This window comes from Chroicocephalus ridibundus, chromosome 15, assembly GCF_963924245.1.
Source record: "Chroicocephalus ridibundus chromosome 15, bChrRid1.1, whole genome shotgun sequence".
Taxonomy (NCBI): domain Eukaryota; kingdom Metazoa; phylum Chordata; class Aves; order Charadriiformes; family Laridae; genus Chroicocephalus; species Chroicocephalus ridibundus.
This window is the reverse complement of record NC_086298.1, coordinates 10,363,353-10,383,461: the sequence shown is the minus strand read 5'-3', so window position 1 is coordinate 10,383,461 and position 20,109 is coordinate 10,363,353. Positions and strand designations below refer to the sequence as shown.

Sequence of the window (20,109 nt, the reverse complement as noted above, 5' to 3'; positions counted from 1 at the left end):
CAGCTCTTTCCTGGGATACCAAAGAAGTCAATTGTGTTTAAAGGGGAAAAAAAAAACCCAAACCCAATTAAAAAAAAAAAAAACTCCGGAAAAGACTCACACAAGCAAAATGTCATTCTTCTACTGCCAGTCTCCAATTGGTAATAATACCGTTGCCTCTTCCATCTGTAAAAGCCCCTGTAGGAATTAAAGGAATGCTTCATCTCTGCTGTAAGTTCAGTACTGGGGGGGTCACCATAAAGGGGTGACACGAACTCTTTCTGATATTTCTTAGTAAAGCAAAACTTGACATAGAATGTTTATTTTGGGGCAAGTCCTAAGGTCTACTAACAAAAGCAGAAGGTACTAATTCAGTGAAGTCGCACTGGTGTCTTGTTTTGGTTTTGCATGCTTTGGATTTTTCAGAGCTATTTACAGTTTGTGCATGTGACATTGTTTTGCCAATTCCTACATTAAGCAAGTAATATTAAAGATGTGGATGCAAACTGTACCAGCACTTTTTGCAGTTGTTACAATATGCTGCGCTGTCCATATTGTTGGCATTTTTAATGTGAATATTTGTTCTGTAAGGCTAAGCAAACCCCATTGGAGAGGCAGTGAAGCTCTGCTCTTCTGTAACTTCAGTGTTATCTACTTTCTAGCCTGCAGCTGTACCGCCTTCGGGGGGGCCCTCAGCAGGAACAGTACCGTTCTACAATCCTTCTCAATTTGCACAAGTGAGTAAAGGCCTCCTCTTTACTTTCGACAAAACTATTAAACAAAACCATGATTTTATGTTTTGCTAACTTAATCTGGACTGTTGCATGTAGACTGCTAAATGTGCACATAGACCAGTCTAGCACCTGTTCAACTTAAACAGGTTTGTGTTCAAAACTTAATTGCTGACTCTGTATTTTGTCTCCAGTATGACACTTTTACAGAACATTTTCTTTTTTATTCCTCTTCTCCTTTTCCAGTCTCCTGCAGTCACTGGAAGTTCAAGACTGGGAAGAATTGGACAGAGGAAGTATCCGACATTGAAGTAGAGTACGATGGCTTTGTATTTGGAATTCTCACTTGTGTTCCGAGTATACAAAGAACTACTCAATCTTACAGCACATGGTATCAGTACTACCTGCAGTTGAGATGACAGAAATTTAATGATGGGTGATTTTTTTTTTTCATGGGTCTCCCTACTTGCACCTCATCTACGCAAATCATTACCAAACATGAAATATATGTAACTTTTCCTTTTAAAAATACCTGGCTAGAAATAGCTTTGCTGTGATAAAGAATAGACACAAGGGAGGAAACAGTTGCTGTCTGTTACAAAAACTATTTGTAAATTGCATAGGCAATTTATTCCTTAAGTTTATTTTAAACCTACTAGTGTGACCTTGGAAGGCATAGTTTCAGGGATTCCTTAATTTCTGAAGGATGCTCCCCTCCCAGCGGAGGGAAAGGAGAAGGTTGTCCACATTGTAACATACTGCTCTGTGGCCTTAAGAGGACCATGCGCAATTGTGATGCTCATCAAAGAGGACTTGGTTTGTCACTGTATGAAGCCAGAGATGTTTGTTCCTCTGGGAAATGCCTTGTGCTGGTGTGATTTTGGAAGGAGGGAGGGGGCCACAGCTCATCCAAATAAGTTGACCTATATTGAATGAAAACTGTGACTGTAATCTAATACTAATTTGATTTGGATCTTACATAGTATGTATGTAGTTTGTGGTTTAGACTACTTGTAAAGCAAATTGTATAGTCTGAAAGAAGCTCTCTGTATAATAGCCCATGCTGTACTATTTGACGAGTGAGTGTTCTTTTAAGTGCAATACGGTTACTCGCTTTCTCTCGAACTGCTGGCACTGTACATTAAGGTGGTAACAGCTGGACAGTTGTTGAAGTTTTTTCCTGTTGAGTGCCAGAATCAGCATAGTACTCTATTCTTGAATTTCCATTACTAAAACAAACCAAGGTCTTAAATAGCTAACAGCTGAATTTCAAACATACTAAATGTAGACGGATTAGACCTCTACCGATGGACTTTAAAATCTTTAGGCTTAATATAAGAAATCTTGAAAACCATGATATGCAACATTCATATTCACTGAAGAATCTGAATTATCTGCAAAGAGAGAAATAAACTTTAAATATTTATTAAATCATTAGGCCATATTTTATTTAGAACTTGCCACCAAACTATTTTATTTTACTTGAATTTCTGCCCATGAGTAGAAATAACGTGAATGTGAAATTGACAGTTTTGGTCCCCGATTGTTTCTTCTTTTCCTGCATAACGCTACCTTTCCGAGATCTCGATAGCCTTACGTATGTCCTAAAAGGTTTGTATGTAACAGAGGTAAAATGCTGTTTGGGGGATTAGAAACCTTTGCATAATGGTCCATACTCAATTCCAGACGTGGTCAGCAGCAGTCGGCATTGTTTACTTTTCTATAATTGAAACCCCGTCAGACACTTGGCTTTTCCTCCAGTTCGCCAGGCTGCTGCTGATTTTCTCCTTTCAGTAGAGACTGCCAAGACAACTTAATTCAAGAAGGCTTCCTTTGAGCTGGGAGCGGCTATCTTTCCTAAGTGTAAGATTTGACACTGTAAATTCTTAAATAAAATATTTTGCGCTCTGGAGCACTTTCACATTTTACTACTTCTTGTGGTTATTGCTTTTAGCAAGCAGGGGGAAGGCACCTCTCCTCGGGGTTTGGAAGTGCTCTGCTTAAAGCAAGGGAGCTGGAGCTACCTGTGCGTAGAGCTTCACTGCCGTGGTCGAAATTGAAGGTGTAGAAGTGTAAAATGCTTCGGTTTAAACTGCTTATTTTAAAGGGCTTTAAGGATTGATTGATTTATTTAATTATCGCCCTCCCACCCCCTGGCGGGGGCCGGCGGCGCGGTCCTCCGGCCCCCAGGGGGCGCTGTCGCCGCTCGCGGGGCGGGCCCAGCCCGGCGTCGCCACCGCCGTTGCTACGGGCGGGGCTGGGGCGGCCTCCACCGCCGCCCGCTCGGCCCGTCCGCCGCCGGGCCCGGGCCGCCGCCCGCCCCGCTCTGAGGGGCCGCGGGGAGAAGGGGGGCTGGGCCGCCCCCGGGTGCAGCCGGCGGGGCCCGGCCCGCTGAAGTACCGCCGAGGCCAGCGCAGCGGAGCCGGCCTCCGCCGGGGCGGCAGCGGGCCCGGAGGTCAGTGGTCTCTCTGAGGCGGCCGGTGCCCGCGGCCGTGGGGAGGGGTCGCGTCCGTCGTGTCGTCCCTTCTCAGGGCTGGGGCCGTGGTGGCGGAGCGGGGCCGTGTGAGGGGCTGGCGGAGCTCTCCCTCCGCTCCGGGCAGCGCAGAGGGCGGGCAGTCTCGCCTCGGGCGCGGAACTAGCGCTTTACGGGATTTGGCGTTTCCAGTACAGAGCTATGGAGTGTGTCTCTGCAGCTGGGAAGCTTGGGTCGCATAACTGCAGGAAAAGGAGGTGCTTTCCCCCCCGAGTTTACCTTACCCCCCCCTAAGGAGTTTACCTTGAACCCTGATTCTGTATCCCTAGAACTGCTCCTCGGATATTTTCTCAGTTCCAGTGGTGGTGGCTGGAGCTTGGCACAAAGCAAGCAAAGGTGTCAGCGAGCTCCCCGCTGTGAGATCACGGTAGAAGCTGAGATCACTGGAAATTTCCTGGCCTCTGGCACCCAGTGCTCTGGGCAGCCCGAAGGCTGGTTATACTGGTGACTCATGGTACAGCAAGGGGGACAAGCTGTGATTTATGTGCAGTTTTAATTTCCTTTCATGCTAACGGTATACACAAGCTTTTCTTAAAGAAGTCTGTACGCAGCCGTGATGCCCACAGCAGCGAGGAAGTCAGTTCGCTGCTTTGCCTTTGAAAAAAAAAAAAATAACATTGATCTTCTGACAAGGTCATGTTAAGGTTTGAGTTGTTCTAGAGGGAGGTGCTGTGAGGAGTTGCTTTCTGACTAAGGAGCAGAATTCGCAGCTCAATAACTTTTCGTTCTTACATGTTTCTCTTGGCGAAATCCAGGTATACCACCTCTTGAAATTGTGCAGACAATGCATCGGCCTACACATAACCCTGCCCTTCATTCTCAACTGAAGACTGAGCTGTCTCTGATTTCCGTGTCTTTCTGGCTTGGTTAAAGCCCTGTGAGTCTCTGGGCTAAGCAAGGGAAGGAAACTATGCGGTGAGGAACTTTTCATACGGAGCAGTGTCCGTAGCTGGTACCCAGGGGAGAATGAGTACTCCAAATGGATTTCCGCAGCACTCAGGGGCATGTGTTACTCGGAGCACGGAGGGTGGAGCAGTACAGGACCTGCACGCTAAAAAAGCTGGCAAAGCAGCCAAGAAGGAGGCTGGTGGTGATGGGGTGCTTACCTTTGAAGATCCTCCAAGTGTAGGCACCTCTTTAAATGAAACCCTAAAGCTTCTACCAGATGAACTCAAAGCTCATATGAAAATTAAATCAATCACTCCAAGGCCTCCTCGGAAACCCCGGCTGGAGCGTGCTGCATCTTTGGATGAGAAAAGCTGGAGGAGGTGGAGGCGGTTTAGAACGAGTCAGGAAAGTCTGACTGATCCCAACGAGACAAGTTCCTCAAATGGTTCTCTGCAGGAAGCGTCTCTCAGCCCTCCCGTCAGGGGTAGGGCAAGCCCCTGCCAGCAGAACTCCTTGCACAGTTCACCAGACGCCTCAGAAGCTGGTCCCATGGGGAAGAGCAGAGGAGGCACCTCCGACCTGGGGAAACGAGCCTCCGAGATCTCCAGTGCCTTTGGCGGGCTTCTGCGGGGGAAAGCATTTGCAGGCGGCAAACCCCGGCTGTCCCAAATAATGCCGGCTCGACCTCTGCCGCCCATGGAGTTCAATGTGGCCTCTCACACACTGAGGACAGCTAATAGGATTGACTCAGATTGTATGGATTATCGACATTATTCTCAGCACAAGTTTGGGAGGGTAAGCAGCAGCCTGAGCGATAGCAGGCTACATGGCAACGGGATGGTCTGTGATAATTGCTCCACAGACTCCATGAAATCTACGTTCAGCCTGCTCACTCCCATTCGCTCCAAGGATGTTCGAAGCAGGTACGTCCCCCAGCTTCTCCTGGCAAGGTTTGGGGGATGTTAGCAGGGAGCCAGCTGCCCTGCAGAATCCTGCCGGGCAGAGGCAGGGAGCTTCAGACCAATCGGGAGAGCACAGAAGTTGTTCTGTGTTGTTTATCCCGCTGTGGAGACTGGAAACAGTTAGAAGATGAAGAGATTAGTACAAATACCGTATATTTGCTCCTTTCAGCTGGGTATAGTTTGATGTAACTGTAAGTTTGATTTGCTGTCAGCTAGCTTGTAATATTTAAGTAATCTGTTTTGAAAATTAAGAAACGGTAGCTGTGCATGCTAACAGTTGGGAAAAACTAATATTTTTTTTAAATCTAAAAGTACATTCAGCTCGAACTGAAGTGTATAATGGCAGGAGAAAACCCGAATATTTTAGCTTGAAACTATCATGCAGTACAATTCTGTAAAGTGCTGAGAGTCCTCTGCAGATGTTGAGCTTCTGGCAGGATCAAATCCTGTGCTGTGAACTGCGTCAGTGTCCCACGGGAGCTCCTCTGCCCCAGCTTTTCCAGGAATCTCTTGAGTCTGATTCCAGACAGATCTCAGCACTTTCTCCTAGCGTGGCCCTGGCCTCTTGCTCTGGTGGCTCATTTGTCTCCATTCTTAGCTCAATATAGGTTATTGATTGGAGGGAACTGGGGTGGGTGTATTACTCTGCTTGCTGGTGTATCGAATCCTCTTCTTGTGTTGGCTGCAGAACCACTATTCGTGAAGACCTGGCAGCACACAGCACAAACGCTGCAGCGGGTATTATTGGTAATGCTGCAGGTCAGGAAACGTGTTAAATGGTAAAGGATATCAAATACTCGGCTAAAGGCGGTATGTTACAGACACACAACAGTCTGCAAGACCTTGAGGGATAAATCTGATCATTGATCCAAAGAGTGGGAGTCAGTGGTACAGGGGAAAATAATTCTGAGATAAAGTGTTACTAACTGGTAAAAAAGCCCCAAAGGTAGATCGTTCCTTGTTTGCCGTGAGGGGTTTTCTTTCACTTGCCTCTGCAAGGCTTGGAGTCAGGTGGGCGGCTGGGCAGAGCAGTGGGTTGCGCAGCGTTCCCTGGCATCATGCTGTCATCGTTATTTGTAGAGCTTAAGCAAGATTAAAAGTGCTTATTCACCTTGTAGTCCTTTTGCCAATACCCCTTGCTTTTGTAAGCAGCGTGTTCTTTGGAGAGGCAGGTGCTGTGGGGCAGATCTGTCCTTTTCAAAGGTGATGTTCTTTTAGACCTCAGACTCAAGAAATTATTTACTTGAAAGCTAATTTGATGAGCTGAACTGAAGGAAGAATGTGAGTTTGAATCCTTGATTAGGAGCAATTTGGTGCCAGAACACTGGGAATGGTGGAGCTCTTTTCATGTTTTAAGTACGCTGACCTGCTTCAAGACACTCAAGTATCAAACCAATCTCTTCAATTTGTGTCTGCGGTAAGTTCTAGGGGGATGGAAAACTTTGGATGGCTTCAGTCTTCTCATCACGGAACCTGTGCAGCATCAGGCTCACCATCATACTCGTGTCCTGGCTTGGAAAAGGACGGTTTATGACGATAGTTTTGTTTTCTTGCATGTGATCCATGAACTCTCTATAAGGGTTGGAACTTTATAAGGAACTTCAGGCAAGCAGAACACTATATAAATACTAAATGCCATTTTCTTGAGCTGAAGATATGTTCTTGATTAACTCAAGATTCAAACGTTACAAATCATTATTCCAGCATTTCCTTAGATGCTCTTTTATGCGTCTTCTCTTCACAGAAGCTATTTGGAAGGCAGCCTTCTGGCAACTGGTGCCTTACTGGGAGCAGAAGAACTTAGCAGATATTTCCCTGATCGAAATATTGGCATTTTTGTGGCCACCTGGAACATGCAGGGTCAGAAGGTATGTGCACGTAAGTCTCCACAGGTCTTTTGGCAGTGGTAAAGTTACCCTGACTTTACTGCAAAGACTGGTGCAATGGCTTTTTTCTGTTCGTGACTATGTTCCTTGTCAACCTGAGTTTATTGTCTTTATAAAATTATAAGGCCTTCTCATGCACGTTCACCTTAGCGAGAATTCTTAGTATTATCACTTAACCTATTGTTTGAAGTGTGAATTGTTGGTATATGCTGTGGAACTTGTAGCTTAGCCTGGACTTTTCTGACTTTTCTAGTAAATCTTCACGTAACTAATACTGCTCGTTTGGGGTTTTTTTTTGTGTGTTTTTTTTTAAAATAATAGGAACTTCCTGTGAATCTGGATGATTTCTTATTACCAACAGATCCTGACTACGCCCAGGACATGTATGTCATTGGGGTTCAAGAAGGCTGTCCAGACAGGTAGCAAAAACAATGTAATGAACCATCCTCTTTTATTGTTAACTAATTACTTTGGTTTTAATTAGTCTCCAGATAGTCTCCATCATATTAATATTTTCAATAAACCCATTTAATAAGACTCTGAATTCCAGTGCATGAGAACCAGGGGAAATGAGTTTTAGAGATAAATGTCACAAAAATCTGTAGATACAGAGCTTGGTCCTGTTGTCAGGGCAGCTAATAGCCAAACTCCTGTCTGGTTTCTGTGGGCATCCTACTGTGGATCTGAGCTGGCTGTGAGCTGGCCCAGGGGCTGGCCGTTAGCGTTAGCAAGAACGTGCTCATTAGTAGCACATTGCTGCAAATTTCTAGTCCGTCTGAGATTGACCAACCCTAGAAGAGCAGGTTGAAGCCTCATGTCAGACTCTGCTTTTTTAGGGTGTCTTCCCAGTGGGACTCCCTTTTCCCCAGGTTTGCAAGCTGCTCGGTACAGCAGCTGTAATACTCTCACCGACACACAGAGCCCCTGCGTGGCATGTGTGGAGTTACACGTCAAACTGACCAGCCTTCCCTGCAGCATGGCTGTGGCAGTGGAGGTTTTGCTTACGCTTACTCAACCTTGGCAAAGGGATTGCTCTGTTTTCGCAGTGCTGATTTCCTTTCCTGGTTATTGTCTCTTGTGCTGTCCTTCTGATCCAGCTGTTGTTCTCTCCTGCAGAAGAGAGTGGGAGATCCGCCTGCAAGAGACACTAGGCCCCCACTACGTCATGCTCTACTCAGCTGCGCATGGGGTGCTGTACATGTCGGTCTTCATTCGCAGGGACCTCATCTGGTTCTGCTCAGGTGTGTGGTCCAGTAAGAGCTGGAGAGTGGGGAAGGGAAAGGACTGCTGCCATCGGGCGTCCTGTCCTTCCTCCAAGGCCATCCCTTGCCTAACTTTCCTGCTCACTACCTCTAGAGGCTTTTCGGTAACAGCAGCTTCTTTTCTCTTTCCAGAGGTGGAGTATGCCACGGTGACGACTCGAATCGTATCTCAGATCAAAACCAAGGGAGCTCTGGGAATCTGCTTCACGTTTTTTGGGACCTCCTTTCTCTTCATCACCTCACACTTCACATGTGAGACATTTACGGTCTTGTTAGGAGCGTCCTGATTGAGGGAGGAGGGGGGTTGCTTTATAAAAGTAAAAAAATCTGCAGGGGGGTAGAGGAGCAGGGCAGACTGAAGTTAAAGCTCAGGATTGCTGAGCTGAGAATAGTAAGGGAGGAGGATTTTTTTTGTAGCAAACTTACCAAAGAACAGTGTTTAGAAAAACAAAAATTAACTCTGCACATTTGTATCCCTTTTTCCACACTTTCTGTCATTATTTTTCAGTCTGTATGCTCCCTGGGTCAGTGTGTTACATTTTACATGTCCAATGCCCTTTGGAAGCTGCCGTTGTAACCAAAAATGGTAATTGAATTGAAACGATGCGTTGGTGGGATTTCTGTCTTTCAGCTGGGGACAGCAAGGTGAATGAGAGGAAACTGGACTACAATAAAACCATTCAAGCCCTTACACTTCCCAAGAACGTTCCGGACACAAACCCATATCGATCTAGTTCTAGTAAGTGTGAAACCATGGTTGTTTTGGAGCCCACATGAACAGAGTTTGTGCATTGTCAGTCTACACTCAGGAAGAGAGAATGAGAGTGCTAATTTGAGATAGTATAAACAGAGACCACGAGTCTTTTTGTCTGAGGATGGTTACTGTTCACGTAATTTCTTTTTTTAGGTGGGGTGTAATTTTGGGGGGAATTTGAGAGAAAAAGTTGAAATGGAGGGGGAGAGAGGAAATTTGAAGAGAATTTTCATGTGATGTATTTTTTCTCAGAACAGCAATAAGGTAATTTTGGTGTCATTTTTATCAGTATTATGGATGTGTTTCATTTTCCAAGTGTTTTCTAGAACAACTAGAAATTATTTTGAAACTTAAGGGGAGGAACATATTTCAATTTGCATGTCAATTTGCAGGTCAGCGTATTGTTTGCCAAATTCCATTATTGTTTCTTAATACTGTGCTGTTAACATGAAGCGTAGGTATATAATAGCTAAGTCCTTTTTCTAGAAAGATGAATTTACTCTTAATCTGCTGTGTAGCGTTAAGTTTTTGCGTTCATAATATTTTTAGGTTCTATAGATAGTTTGGTCTCTTTCAGCTTTTTTTATGTTTTTTTAAAATTTCGCTTCAGTTTTCTACTGTTTTTTTTATTACCACGTTCTGTGATGGTCACGGGCAGAAAGCATACTCAAGTATTATATCTCCTGGTAGTAAAAAGAAAGAATTTATGCCTGTTGCTTGAACATATCTAGCCGTGCATCATACAGCTGTAGCGTGTAGCTACATCATATACTTTGGTTTTCCTCAAAAGTCAAAAGGAGATTTAGAGAAGAAAAGTTTGGGATTTTTTTTTTTTCCTTTCCGAATTTTTCCGGATGTTTACCTTTATACTGACACTTCTGGCTTGAATTTGCAGATGATGTCACAACTCGCTTTGATGAAGTTTTCTGGTTTGGTGACTTCAATTTCCGACTAAATAAGGATCGTGAGACCGTGGATTCCATCTTGAACCAGAACCCAGAAACAGACGTGTCCAAGCTACTGGCATATGACCAACTTACTAGTGAAATGAGTAGGGGTGAGGGACAGCTGTTTTTCTTCCGAGTCTCCAGGAACAGAAATAATTACAGCCAAATCTCTATTTCCTAGAGACCTTTCCTGCTTTCTCTTATTAAGTTCCATAAAAAAGGAAGGCAGCAGGGACAAATACAGGGACAATCTGTACAAGGGACTTTTTGCGATAGCATTTTGCTGTATATAGTGTAATCTCCCAAGCCATTTTCTGCTCTGTTTCATCTGACACCTCTACAAACTGGACATCATTCCGTCACAGTGTCTGGGGCATTTAGGTTTGAATAGCCAGCATTTGCGAAGCAGCATGAGCTTTCAGTGGAAGGGGAAGTGCATACACGAAGTGTTTGTTGTTTAAATAGCCACTGGCTATTTTTTATCCTCAGTGTAAGAACTTGAGCTTGCTCCCTTTCTGGAGACCAAGCCCAGGTTTTTCTAGTCGTGTACGTACACGGCTGTTGTTTCTCGCCAGCATCAGTTAAGCAGTGTTGAGTAAATGCAAAAAGTGTGCCAGGTTCTTAGGAAGGAGGAATTTGTTATTCATGCTGTTCTCCCCTTCCCTTACAGGGTCTATTTTCAAAGGATTCCAAGAGGCTGACATTAATTTCCGTCCTTCCTACAAGTTTGACATAGGAAAGGACAGCTATGACACCACTTCCAAACAAAGGACTCCTTCCTACACGGTAAGGGTGATTTCAGAGCAGCGTGCTCGGAAGGGCTGCTCAGCCTCACGTCCACCTCCAACGGGGATTCTCGCCTGCGAGAAAAAGCTGCCTTCCACAGTTGGGCTGCACGAGATACAGTCCTGCTGAGGTTTGTTGCTTAAGGGCAACAGGGCATGTGGAACTGGTTTGAATCTGTGAGCAGAGGGAGAGTTTGGCACGGGCTGCTAATTTCATTTTCCCTGCCTTACATCCTGTTCCAGTGCATTCTCCCCTGTGCTCAGAGCTGGGCACAGAACCGCTGTTGGGATCAGACACACTTTCTTCATGAATGTGTCCCTGCCCAAGACACTTAATTTCACTGAGCGGAGTGTGATAAATGAATAGATTTGTCTCTTGTGAACCAGTGCGTTTTTGCAGGGGGTGTGTGTAAAGGGAGCTACCATCAGTCTCCCCTTTCTCTCTGCCTCCCAGGATCGAGTTGTATACCGCAGTCGGTACAGAGACGACATCCATGCTGTCAAGTACTCATCTTGTCCTGTGATCAAAACTTCAGACCATCGGCCTGTATTTGCCTTGTTTCGTGTGAAAGTGAGACCTGGCAGAGACAAGTTAGTACCTCCTCAACCATTCTGTATGATTGCACATGGCTCCGGTGATCCTGAGGATATGCTCCTGTTCAGAGTTTGTCCTCTCAGGAGAGTTCCTGAAATAGAGTTTATCCCATGTAGCGCTCCACAGCTTCTTTGTTTTTTACCCAATATACGCGCTCAGTGGTCAGAGCAATAAGAGTGCTTAAGCCTTGCACTGACAACTGAAATCCCGGCTGCCGGGTCCCTTAATCCTCCTGAGGGAGATAAACGGAGTGCATTGCCGTTGACTATAAATCTGTGTCTTATCTGAGATACAGCTTTCTTCTTCCTGTCAGCATGGACAACTTCCCTCTTCTGTTCTTCTTTCCCTCTTCGGGATCAGTGCTGTTTTCTCTCCTTGGTGGCTGCATTTCAACGTAGCTGTATGTCAGTGAAATATTTTGAGATCTTCCAAGTTTCTTAATGCCCCGCTGTGGACTGCCGTGCTAGTAGAACTCCATAGAAAATTTGGTTAAGTCACTGAAATTTAGTTAGTTTCTTTCCTGGGAGTAGCACACTTGGGGATTTCAAGACCCAGGTAGCAAGAAAATGGCCATTTTTCAAAGCACTTGATCAGCAGTGCAATTAGAATTGGGATTTTATTTTGTTTATGGGTATTAAATACCCATTAAACAGAAGTATTGCGGAGTCTGTGAAGCTGGGCTGCCAGGGTTTCCTTCTGGCCTCTCTAGAGCAGACCAAGGTAAGAACTGTTGTGCATGAACAATACCCACGAATACACAGAGTTAATAGTAAGCTAGTTTAGCTTTTGAAATGAGTATTTTTTGGTTTAGGGTCATAAAGAATGTCCTCTATGTATGCACCTTATGAATACAGGCATGCTCATGCTTAAATTGAAAGTACATTTGCCTTTTACAACCAATATTTTCTTAATTTAAAGGTATTGTGAAAAACCTTACCGAATGCCTTAAGAAAGTAAAAATTAGGTTTCTGGCCTTTGTTGTATGAACTAGTTGGGAAATGTTGGGTAAACAAGAAGAATGTATTTGTGCCCTGATCTAATTGCTTGTGTTTATATTGTAGCATTCCACTTGCTGCAGGGCAGTTTGACAGAGAACTCTATTTAATCGGAATAAAGAGGCGGATTACAAGGGAACTTCAGAAACGGCAAGAGCAAAAGGACCAAAAATCCAGCAGCATATGTAGCGTTTCCTGAGCTGAGGACTCTGCAATGCTTGTGTTAGAGGTGCCCGGAAAGAGGATTTCAGGCCATGGCAAACTCTGCAGGGAATTGTCTGCCTAAGCACCTCTGGCAGTTGCTGTGGCTTGTGAAGAATGTCTTAAACCTCATCCTCCATTTGCATGAGCTAATCCATGTAGCTCAAGTGCTTTTGCGCAAGAAAATGGAGTCACTTATTTAGGACATCCATCCCAACAGATGTAATTGATTTATTTTTAACCGTACTATCTTTGGAAGCAACCGGGTACAGTCTCTTGGTTCTAAGATGAGTCCACGCAGGGAGCACAGCTTCTGGAATTGGCATGACCAGGGGCAGGGGACCTAAGAAAAGCGTGCAGAAAGGTGAACATTTGTGTTTGTCTGTTTGATTTGATCTGGTTTACATACATACGATGTGGGGTTGTGTTTTTTTCTCCTTATCTATCTGTAGCCAAGCGTATGGTATCTGTGAAACATGTAACAGGGACCACTTAGGGGACTTGGGCAGTTTTGTGTAAGGATGGTGCTCCTGCATTGGGCTTTTTTGGTCCTCTACAGCAAGATCTGTGTGAATGTACTACTGTACATTTGAAGTGTAGAAACATTGCCTTTCAGCAATTATTCTCTAGGCCTTCTGTTACTAAGGGGGTAAATATCAGTCTCTCACACCATATATTTGGCTGTTGAGACTGCTTGAACCAATCCCTTTCTTAACTCACTTGCGCTCCCCAGGGGTGATAAAACACTACCTGCCTTCAGCAGCAGGACACTCGAGTTGAAAATAATGGCCTAAGTACAGCTGCTGTGTAATGCTTCACCAAAGTGATTATGATGTCAAGGGAGGGTACTAGGGAAGCACGCAGAGAAACTGCAGCAAGTCGGATGAGCGCAGTTCCATTACCTCTGATTACAGTTAATTCCTTTTGTTTTTATGTTTCCAATTCAGTCAACTGTGAATAACTTGCTGTTTTTGAAGTAGTGTTGTCTTAAGGCTAAACATACTACATGGACCAGTCAGTATGGCACTGGTAAAACGTTATGTACAGCTAATACTTCATGGGCACAGATCGGCTGGATCATTAATCACCTTAGTACATAAAACAGCGTGCAAACAACTTGAAGGAAGTGCTGCTAACTATGCAACCTGTCCAAGACAGAGCTTCTGTTCTGCGGTACAAACATTTATGGCACTGACCTGTCTGTAGCCATCAGGTATTTGAATTTCCTTTCTTTTTAAAGGAATAAAAATAAATTAATGCAATACCTTAAATGAGATGCAGCTCTTACTGCAGGGTTGTCAGAACTAGCGTTCTTTGTGTGATGCATGCTAACCATTCGGGTCACCTGAGCCAGTTGTTTTCAGCTGGAAAAGTGGGACAGATTCCTTTGGGATTGTTTGCATTTAACAAACAAAGCACATTTCACCTGCCAGTTCAAGAAACCCAGCCCATTAGCCGATGAATTTCAGAACTCTTTCTACTTGCTCCAGTCATTTAGAGATCTCTTTATTTTCTTACAAACATACACAACAACTGAATAGGACTTTCATACTGTGGGTTCCCCAAGAAGCAATGCAACATGTTTTCTTCTAGTTGCACGAGAAAGGAGTGGGGGTAAAGCAGGTAATAGCTGCCTCACAGTGTTGTGCTCCCAGTTTGATTGCTCCTTACAATGCACATCGAGCCAGTGAAGTGCTGCAATGCAGCTGTCCACATTTTTAAGCCCGTATGTTAGGGGATTAGGTAAATCGGATGTTTAATTTCCTCTCTATTGGGTCTTCTTCAGTATATCAAATGCGTGGCACTTAGCTTCGTGTCACTTTAAAGATCGTGAGCTTTCTGAAAGTCATTTTGTTGATCTGGACTCCTAGCTGAGCTCCATCTCTGTTCTAAGACTGACCATTGTGTCTTTTTGCAAAGCCTTAAGTTCATCTGTGTGACAATTTGAAGGAAGGAGGGTGCAGCAGCAACTCCTTTAATAACTTCCTATTTGGGTACCAACTCTGGAGTAAAAGAACTCTTGTTCTTTAGCATAGCTCACTTCCAAGTGAAAAAACTAAAGAATGGGATTGCTTTAATTCTACAATAAGTGTGCATGTAGCATTATGCACAGTATCTCTGTAGATGAACTCCACAGAAACTTATTTATGCCATAGGTCTACTTTCCTCTGAGCTCTAGCAAAATGATGAAGTTACTTCCAGATGTGACTTCTAGTAGTACTAGAGATGGTAAACTACACTGGTGAAATGGATCCATGATGCTTGTAACAAAACCTGGACTGCAGGAAACTTGTTGCCTAACTTCACATGGATAATAACTGGTTATTTTCCTCATTCAGTTTGACTAAGTCTTTGTTCACCTTGGTAACAGCTATAAATATTCTTTGAATTCAGATACATAAGCCCAGCTCTTTAACATGCCACCACACCCCACCAGAAGGGCACACACAGGGCCTTCAGCGTGACAGCCCCACCTCTGCTGGCGATGTGACTAAGTGGTAACACAGCAGTGACTTACTTCTCAGATACATGCTTTCAGTTGTAGTGATGAATATTTTGGCTTGCTATGTTCTCCCTGATGCCAACAGAAGGCTGTATACACCCATCTTCTCTTGTAACCTACTCAGAGGGTCAAAGCAGTCATCTGGCGTCAGGGTGGGCATTTAAGCCCAACATAACGAGCTCTTCACAGTCCAGTGTTGTGAAGCAGCTTTGTTCGGCTGTAGCATAGCTCCATGTTTGCACAGTATGCCTGGAAAGATTGGGGGAGAGGGCTTGCAGCAATATTATAATCTCAAAATCATATTAAAAAAGAAGCAAGTCTGTCAGAGGTGCGGGATGCACTGCTTTATCGAAAGAGACGGTACATCCGAGGGAGTCGCCCATCCTTGCTGGAAAGCGCTGTCTGGATGTGTTCGTAAGTGGGCAAATCTGTTAAGTCACCCAGGGCAGCCACAGCTGGTTTTTTATGAAGCATCTTAGTGACCACTCTCTTGATATCAGCAGATTTCACTTGGCCTGCAGGAAAAAAGAAAGCCAGAATTGTGACAACCTCTAGACTTTCTCTACCATGCTTCTGTTTTTTCCTTCCTTGTGACAAAAATAAGCATTGTGGTAGCTTGCAAGCAATTGAGATCGGTTTGAAATACAGATCTGTAGTATTTATGCCCCCATGCTAAGGCAATTTATCTGTGCTATAAGAATATGTTGTAAGTTGCTCCCCCCACCCAATTGTACCTACAGTTCAGTCAAGGCAAGGAAAAGCATTGTGTACTCACTGATCAGGGCACAGAGCTCATGAGGTAGCTTCCTTGTGTTTGTGGCCAACACTTGCCTTCCCACATCTTCAAAGATAACTGGCCGAGACTCAAGGTTCATCATGAGCATGGACTTCAGCTGCGTCTTCGCTCGCTCAAGTTCTACCTGTAAATGAGCAGCAAATACAAGGAGATGTTTAAAAAAGTCTGGCCACTGCTCTCTAATACAAGATACCATGTAAGAGTTCTGGGAACACCTCCCTCTTTGTGAACGTGGTGCTAAAATTACTGTATTTTTTTACAGAAATACTTGTCTACAGAAATTCATTCTAGCACGGTCAGTGCAATGCAGTATTTCAGCTCAAAGGCCATCTGCGTAGTCTGTACGTTAGGGTGCTGACCTCTCCTACTGCTCCTGCCATTAGAATGAATTCCCTTGTGATGATTTCCACCATCTCTCGAACCTAGGAAAAAACAGATAATTGAAAGAAGATTAGAACAATGCTTATTTTATTAACATTACTGTCTGGTAATGAGATGTGATTACTTTTTAAGGACAGCTGTCTTTGAATACCAGCCTATATACCTGTTTTGGATCTGCACTGGCATGTATACACAGGAGACCTGTATCCTCATAACTGTGGTGGTAAGAGGTTGCATTATACATCCAGTGGTGCCTGTGGGTATACAAACAGTATTTAAAAATTTAAAAAACAGAATTTAAATGTAAAAATGAAACAAATATGGACAGCGAGTTCCCTCCTGGTGCACTTTCAGGATTCTCAGCAGTGCCAATGAGAACTGTCAGTTCCTGCCTCTGACGTAACTTCTGCATGTGCCATCTACTTCCTTCTCTCCACTTGCTTCCCCAAGACCAAACCCAGAACAACACAGAGCAGCATTACTGGTGCCTACTGCCAATTCTTCTGTTACCGTCCCCTGACTAAAGGACGGAGTGGTCTGGTGGAGGAAGACGGGGTTCCTGGTCACTTCTGACCTTTACTTTCACCCTCTCAAAATGCCCACTGACAAATCAATCACGCGTGTTTCAAGCAGAATAAGCCAATGTAAAACCTGGGGGTGTTGGCTTTCAGAAGATGAAGCCATCCATGAGAACCTGCTAGAGAAGACTGCTCTGCCATCCCTTAAACAGAAAGGCAAACACACCTGTTGAGCACATTGAGATACAGTCGGGTGAACATGCCCTTGCCAGGCCCTCCAGCTGAAAAAGAGCCACCGCCTCCCATCATCATGTTTAACACCGCAAAGGGAATGAAATCTTCCTCCTGAATTGCAGCAAGAAATTCACTCAGTTAACAGCAGAGCTCTCAAGGGTCCGTGATGAGTAAAGAGGGAGAAAAAGAGCCAGAAAGAAACATGGCACAAGAAGAACGTAAAGGTCAGTGCCTTTATCAAACTGTCAGTGAAAAAGCTGCTTGTCTGTATGTGCAGCAAGAGGGCCAATGTTTCTTCAAGAACAGGGCACGCAAAACAAATGATTTGAGGTTGATACTTACTAAAAATGAGCAGCTTTCTAACCCAATCATGATGTGTGTAAGCTCTGGGATGGGAGTAGGGCCCAAACTCACATCTGACATATCTTTTTCAACCTGTGGGAAGGGCAGATAAATTATTAGAGCAGATTTTCACCTCTCTTGTATCCAGCTTCATGCATTCCCAGTAATTAACCTGTCATGCAGATAATGGCTGTCATGGCCAGTTTTGTCTCTCATTCATGAACAGTATGTAATGTTAGAAAAGCAAAGCTTATGGAGAAATCAGCTGAAGTACAAATCTGCACCTCCAACCGACAGGCACGATGCCACCTCCCCCTTCCTTTTACCTTCACAATGCCTCCTGTGTACTGAGCCACAGATCTGTCCACGTCCTTGGTCTGCCCGCTGCCCCACACCGGCTCCACTCCAAGCAGGTGTTTCCTCGCACACTCCACTAACTGCTCGTGCTCGATTCCCACCCCGGCAAGCACCATCCTGTCTGGCGTATAGTAGTTGCGCAGGTACGAATGCAGGACTTCTCGATCAATTTTGTCAGTATTTTCCACTGGGCAGAACCTGTTCAGTCCAACTGTATTGTCTCTGTAGGCTGCCTAAAAGGAAACAGATACATTAAAGTAACATGTTACTTCATCTAAACCTTCTCCTTTTTTAGAATTATGCCTACCTGTTTGAGATATGCAACAGAGGAAAGGCTGAGCATTATTTCACTAATGTCAGTGTTACTCAACAACATGCTGTCATCCAGGTCAACAAAGATAAGTTATAGATAGTTTTAATTTAGGTTAAAATCTTTCACGTGTGTAGAATGTAGGATTTCAAAGTGGAGGGACAGCAAAATTCTCCCTCTCGCCATTGAAATCTAATTGAATAACAGAAAAATCTGTTTTCAGAATAGTCTAAAATAAACCCTTAGTTGAGGGAGAGAATGCAGCATGTCACATACAGGGGGCTGCACGCAAGGTAGACTTTTCAGTGTTTTACCGCATGGATCATTTCTGTGAGGAGAGGCTCTGGATCAGGTCTCATATTCAAGTCTTCAAGCTCAAAGCGTATAGCTGTTCGAGTCATCTCAATTTCTTCATCTGTAACAAGAGAGAAAGCAAGAGATAACAACCACCATGCAAAATACCCAACTGCTACATAACTTCTTGACGAGCACGATCTAACAAAGAATTCTGAAATCTAATAGCAAGTCATGCATTGTGGGTCTTTTTTTGAGACAGAGACTTATGTTCCCAGACCTGATAACCTGGGCTGTAGCGCTACATCAGCCAGCAAGTTGACCACTGTGTCCAGGCCTTTGGCATCAGCAGAAACAGCGTACATTATGGTGTCCCTGCAACACAAGCAGACGGTTCGGCACTGAGAAGTCACATCTATGATCATTCAATAAGCGTGCATCAGGAAATCACAAATAAAAGTGCTCAACCATTATTAAATGCTTTCAAAAGGAAACAGAACTGACTTTTATAAGCCTTTCAGGTTCACTTTTGTATCTTCTTAGCAGTCGGCAGAAATGGATTTCTGGTGCTTAGAAGCAAAAAGTGGCTTTTACTGTCACACACCAGAAAAAAGCAACTCAAACCACTGTCAGTGTTACAGCCACTCAGGTAACAGAGAAAGAGCATCATACCTGGATGCCTGGCAGTCACAAATGCCTCCATGCTTTTCTAAGGTGAGGAGAATTTCATCTTTGCTGCCAAACTGAGCTGTGGACTAAGAATGAGGACACCAATGTCACGAACTGGTAAAATGATAATGTTATAATCCTTCAGTGTGACCCAGAACAAGCATCATCTTCTACATTCTTTAAGTCAAAAGCTGGCTAAATACTCACTGATCTTGGAAGTAAAAGCACAACAGACTTTCAAAATATAATTATGGTCATAACAACCAGGAATACCATCACCATCTACTTAAACAGATCAAACCCACGGTGCCGCTGCGAGGAGCGGGCCACTCTCTCTCGCTTCCCCTGGTCGCTCACTGCTGTGCAAATTTGAGGTGTTTTTCACAAATTCTGGGACCCCGTCAGGACAAGAATGGTACTCACGGAGAAAGCCAGCTTTTCCAAGAAGTGAGAGATCCCACTGAGGTATTTCGCTTCGTGTCTTGATCCCGAATTTATAAGAACTAAAGTTAAGAAGAGAAAAAGCGTGACTTTTACCCCCACACCCGTCCTTACGCGCAGCCCAGGCTCCCGGGGGAGATGAAGTGTCACTGCCGCGGCCACGGCCAGGCCTGCGGGCAGGCCCAGTGCGGCTGTCCCCAGCTCAGCCCAGTGCCCGGGCCCGGTGTCCCCCCGGTGCCGGTACTCACGGCCCACGGTGCAGAACTGCCCAAACTTCTTCTGGGAGGCGACTCGCAGCCCGTTCTCCAGCACCGTCACCCGCGTCTCGAACCGCTCCCGGCCCTCGGCCGCCGCGAAGACCGCCTTGGGCACGCCGGGCAGCGGGCAGGTCAGCGACACGCTGGGGTAGGCGCCGCCGCCGCTGTAGCTCCGGCCGGCCGCCAGCCCGCACCTGCGGGATAGAGGAAGTTCCGTGAGGGAGGCCGGGCCCGGCGGCACCTCCCTGCGGCCGATACCGGGCGCTGCATGCCCCCGGTTTCCCCGCGGCCCTCTCCTCACCGCCGGACCGGGCCCCAAGCGCCCCGCCGCAGCCACGCCATGGCGGCCGCCATCTTGCCGTCACCCGGCAGCCTCGCTGCCGCCGGCTGCGGGGGGAGGCGGCACTGCGCAGGCGCGCTGACCCCGGGGATGTGCTCAGCCCCGCCCCTTTTCCCGCCCATCCACTCCCCGGGGAGGTGGGACTCGGA

At 45.3% G+C, this 20,109-nt stretch overlaps 3 protein-coding genes across 8 annotated transcripts in view; 2 read left to right on the top strand and 1 right to left on the bottom strand.

Moving 5' to 3' along the window:
* SEC16A (SEC16 homolog A, endoplasmic reticulum export factor) overlaps positions 1–2,631 on the top strand; it is a 30,698-nt gene extending 28,067 nt beyond the window's left edge. For all 5 annotated transcript variants that reach the window (XM_063352868.1, XM_063352866.1, XM_063352867.1 and 2 more), the window contains 2 exons: positions 642–716; positions 957–2,631. In XM_063352868.1, the coding sequence (XP_063208938.1) occupies positions 642–716; positions 957–1,025 (144 nt within the window). In that variant the 3' untranslated portion in view covers positions 1,026–2,631. The remainder of the gene's footprint in view (positions 1–641; positions 717–956) is intronic.
* Positions 2,632–2,947: 316 nt separating this feature from the next.
* Positions 2,948–13,939, top strand: INPP5E (inositol polyphosphate-5-phosphatase E). Of its 2 annotated transcripts, XM_063353023.1 has the most exons (11): positions 2,948–3,165; positions 3,999–5,054; positions 6,838–6,961; positions 7,301–7,398; positions 8,096–8,220; positions 8,374–8,493; positions 8,873–8,980; positions 9,891–10,052; positions 10,613–10,728; positions 11,182–11,318; positions 12,384–13,939. In XM_063353023.1, the coding sequence occupies exons 2-11, from the start codon at positions 4,210–4,212 to the stop codon at positions 12,514–12,516; spliced, it is 1,968 nt and encodes a 655-aa protein (XP_063209093.1). In that variant the 5' UTR covers positions 2,948–3,165; positions 3,999–4,209; the 3' UTR covers positions 12,517–13,939. The 2 variants fall into 2 exon arrangements, with proteins under 2 accessions (XP_063209093.1, XP_063209092.1); XM_063353022.1 differs by having other exon boundaries at positions 11,182–12,525.
* Positions 13,940–14,008: 69 nt separating this feature from the next.
* Positions 14,009–20,042, bottom strand: PMPCA (peptidase, mitochondrial processing subunit alpha). The gene is made up of 13 exons (XM_063353024.1): positions 19,922–20,042; positions 19,612–19,814; positions 19,346–19,425; positions 18,926–19,008; positions 18,534–18,628; positions 18,274–18,374; positions 17,619–17,882; positions 17,293–17,385; positions 16,943–17,061; positions 16,362–16,452; positions 16,177–16,239; positions 15,797–15,941; positions 14,009–15,536 (listed from the first exon to the last, which is right to left on the bottom strand). Exons 1-13 carry the CDS (start codon positions 19,972–19,974, stop codon positions 15,367–15,369), a joined length of 1,560 nt encoding a protein of 519 aa, XP_063209094.1. The 5' UTR covers positions 19,975–20,042; the 3' UTR covers positions 14,009–15,366.
* Positions 20,043–20,109: the final 67 nt, after the last annotated feature.

Excerpts from the sequence above, each read along its gene's own strand:
- INPP5E (XM_063353022.1), top strand. The coding sequence starts at position 4,210 with ATGAGTACTCCAAATGGATTTCCGCAGCACTCAGGGGCATGTGTTACT. Across the intron at positions 7,399-8,095 it reads CAAGAAGGCTGTCCAGACAG|AAGAGAGTGGGAGATCCGCC; the intron begins GTAGCAAAAACA and ends TCTCTCCTGCAG. Across the intron at positions 8,981-9,890 it reads CCCATATCGATCTAGTTCTA|ATGATGTCACAACTCGCTTT; the intron begins GTAAGTGTGAAA and ends TTGAATTTGCAG.
- PMPCA (XM_063353024.1), bottom strand. The coding sequence starts at position 19,974 with ATGGCGGCCGCCATGGCGTGGCTGCGGCGGGGCGCTTGGGGCCCGGTC. Across the intron at positions 18,629-18,925 it reads TGTGACTGCCAGGCATCCAG|GGACACCATAATGTACGCTG; the intron begins GTATGATGCTCT and ends CTTGTGTTGCAG. Across the intron at positions 16,240-16,361 it reads CCAGTGCAGATCCAAAACAG|GTTCGAGAGATGGTGGAAAT; the intron begins GTATATAGGCTG and ends GTTTTTTCCTAG.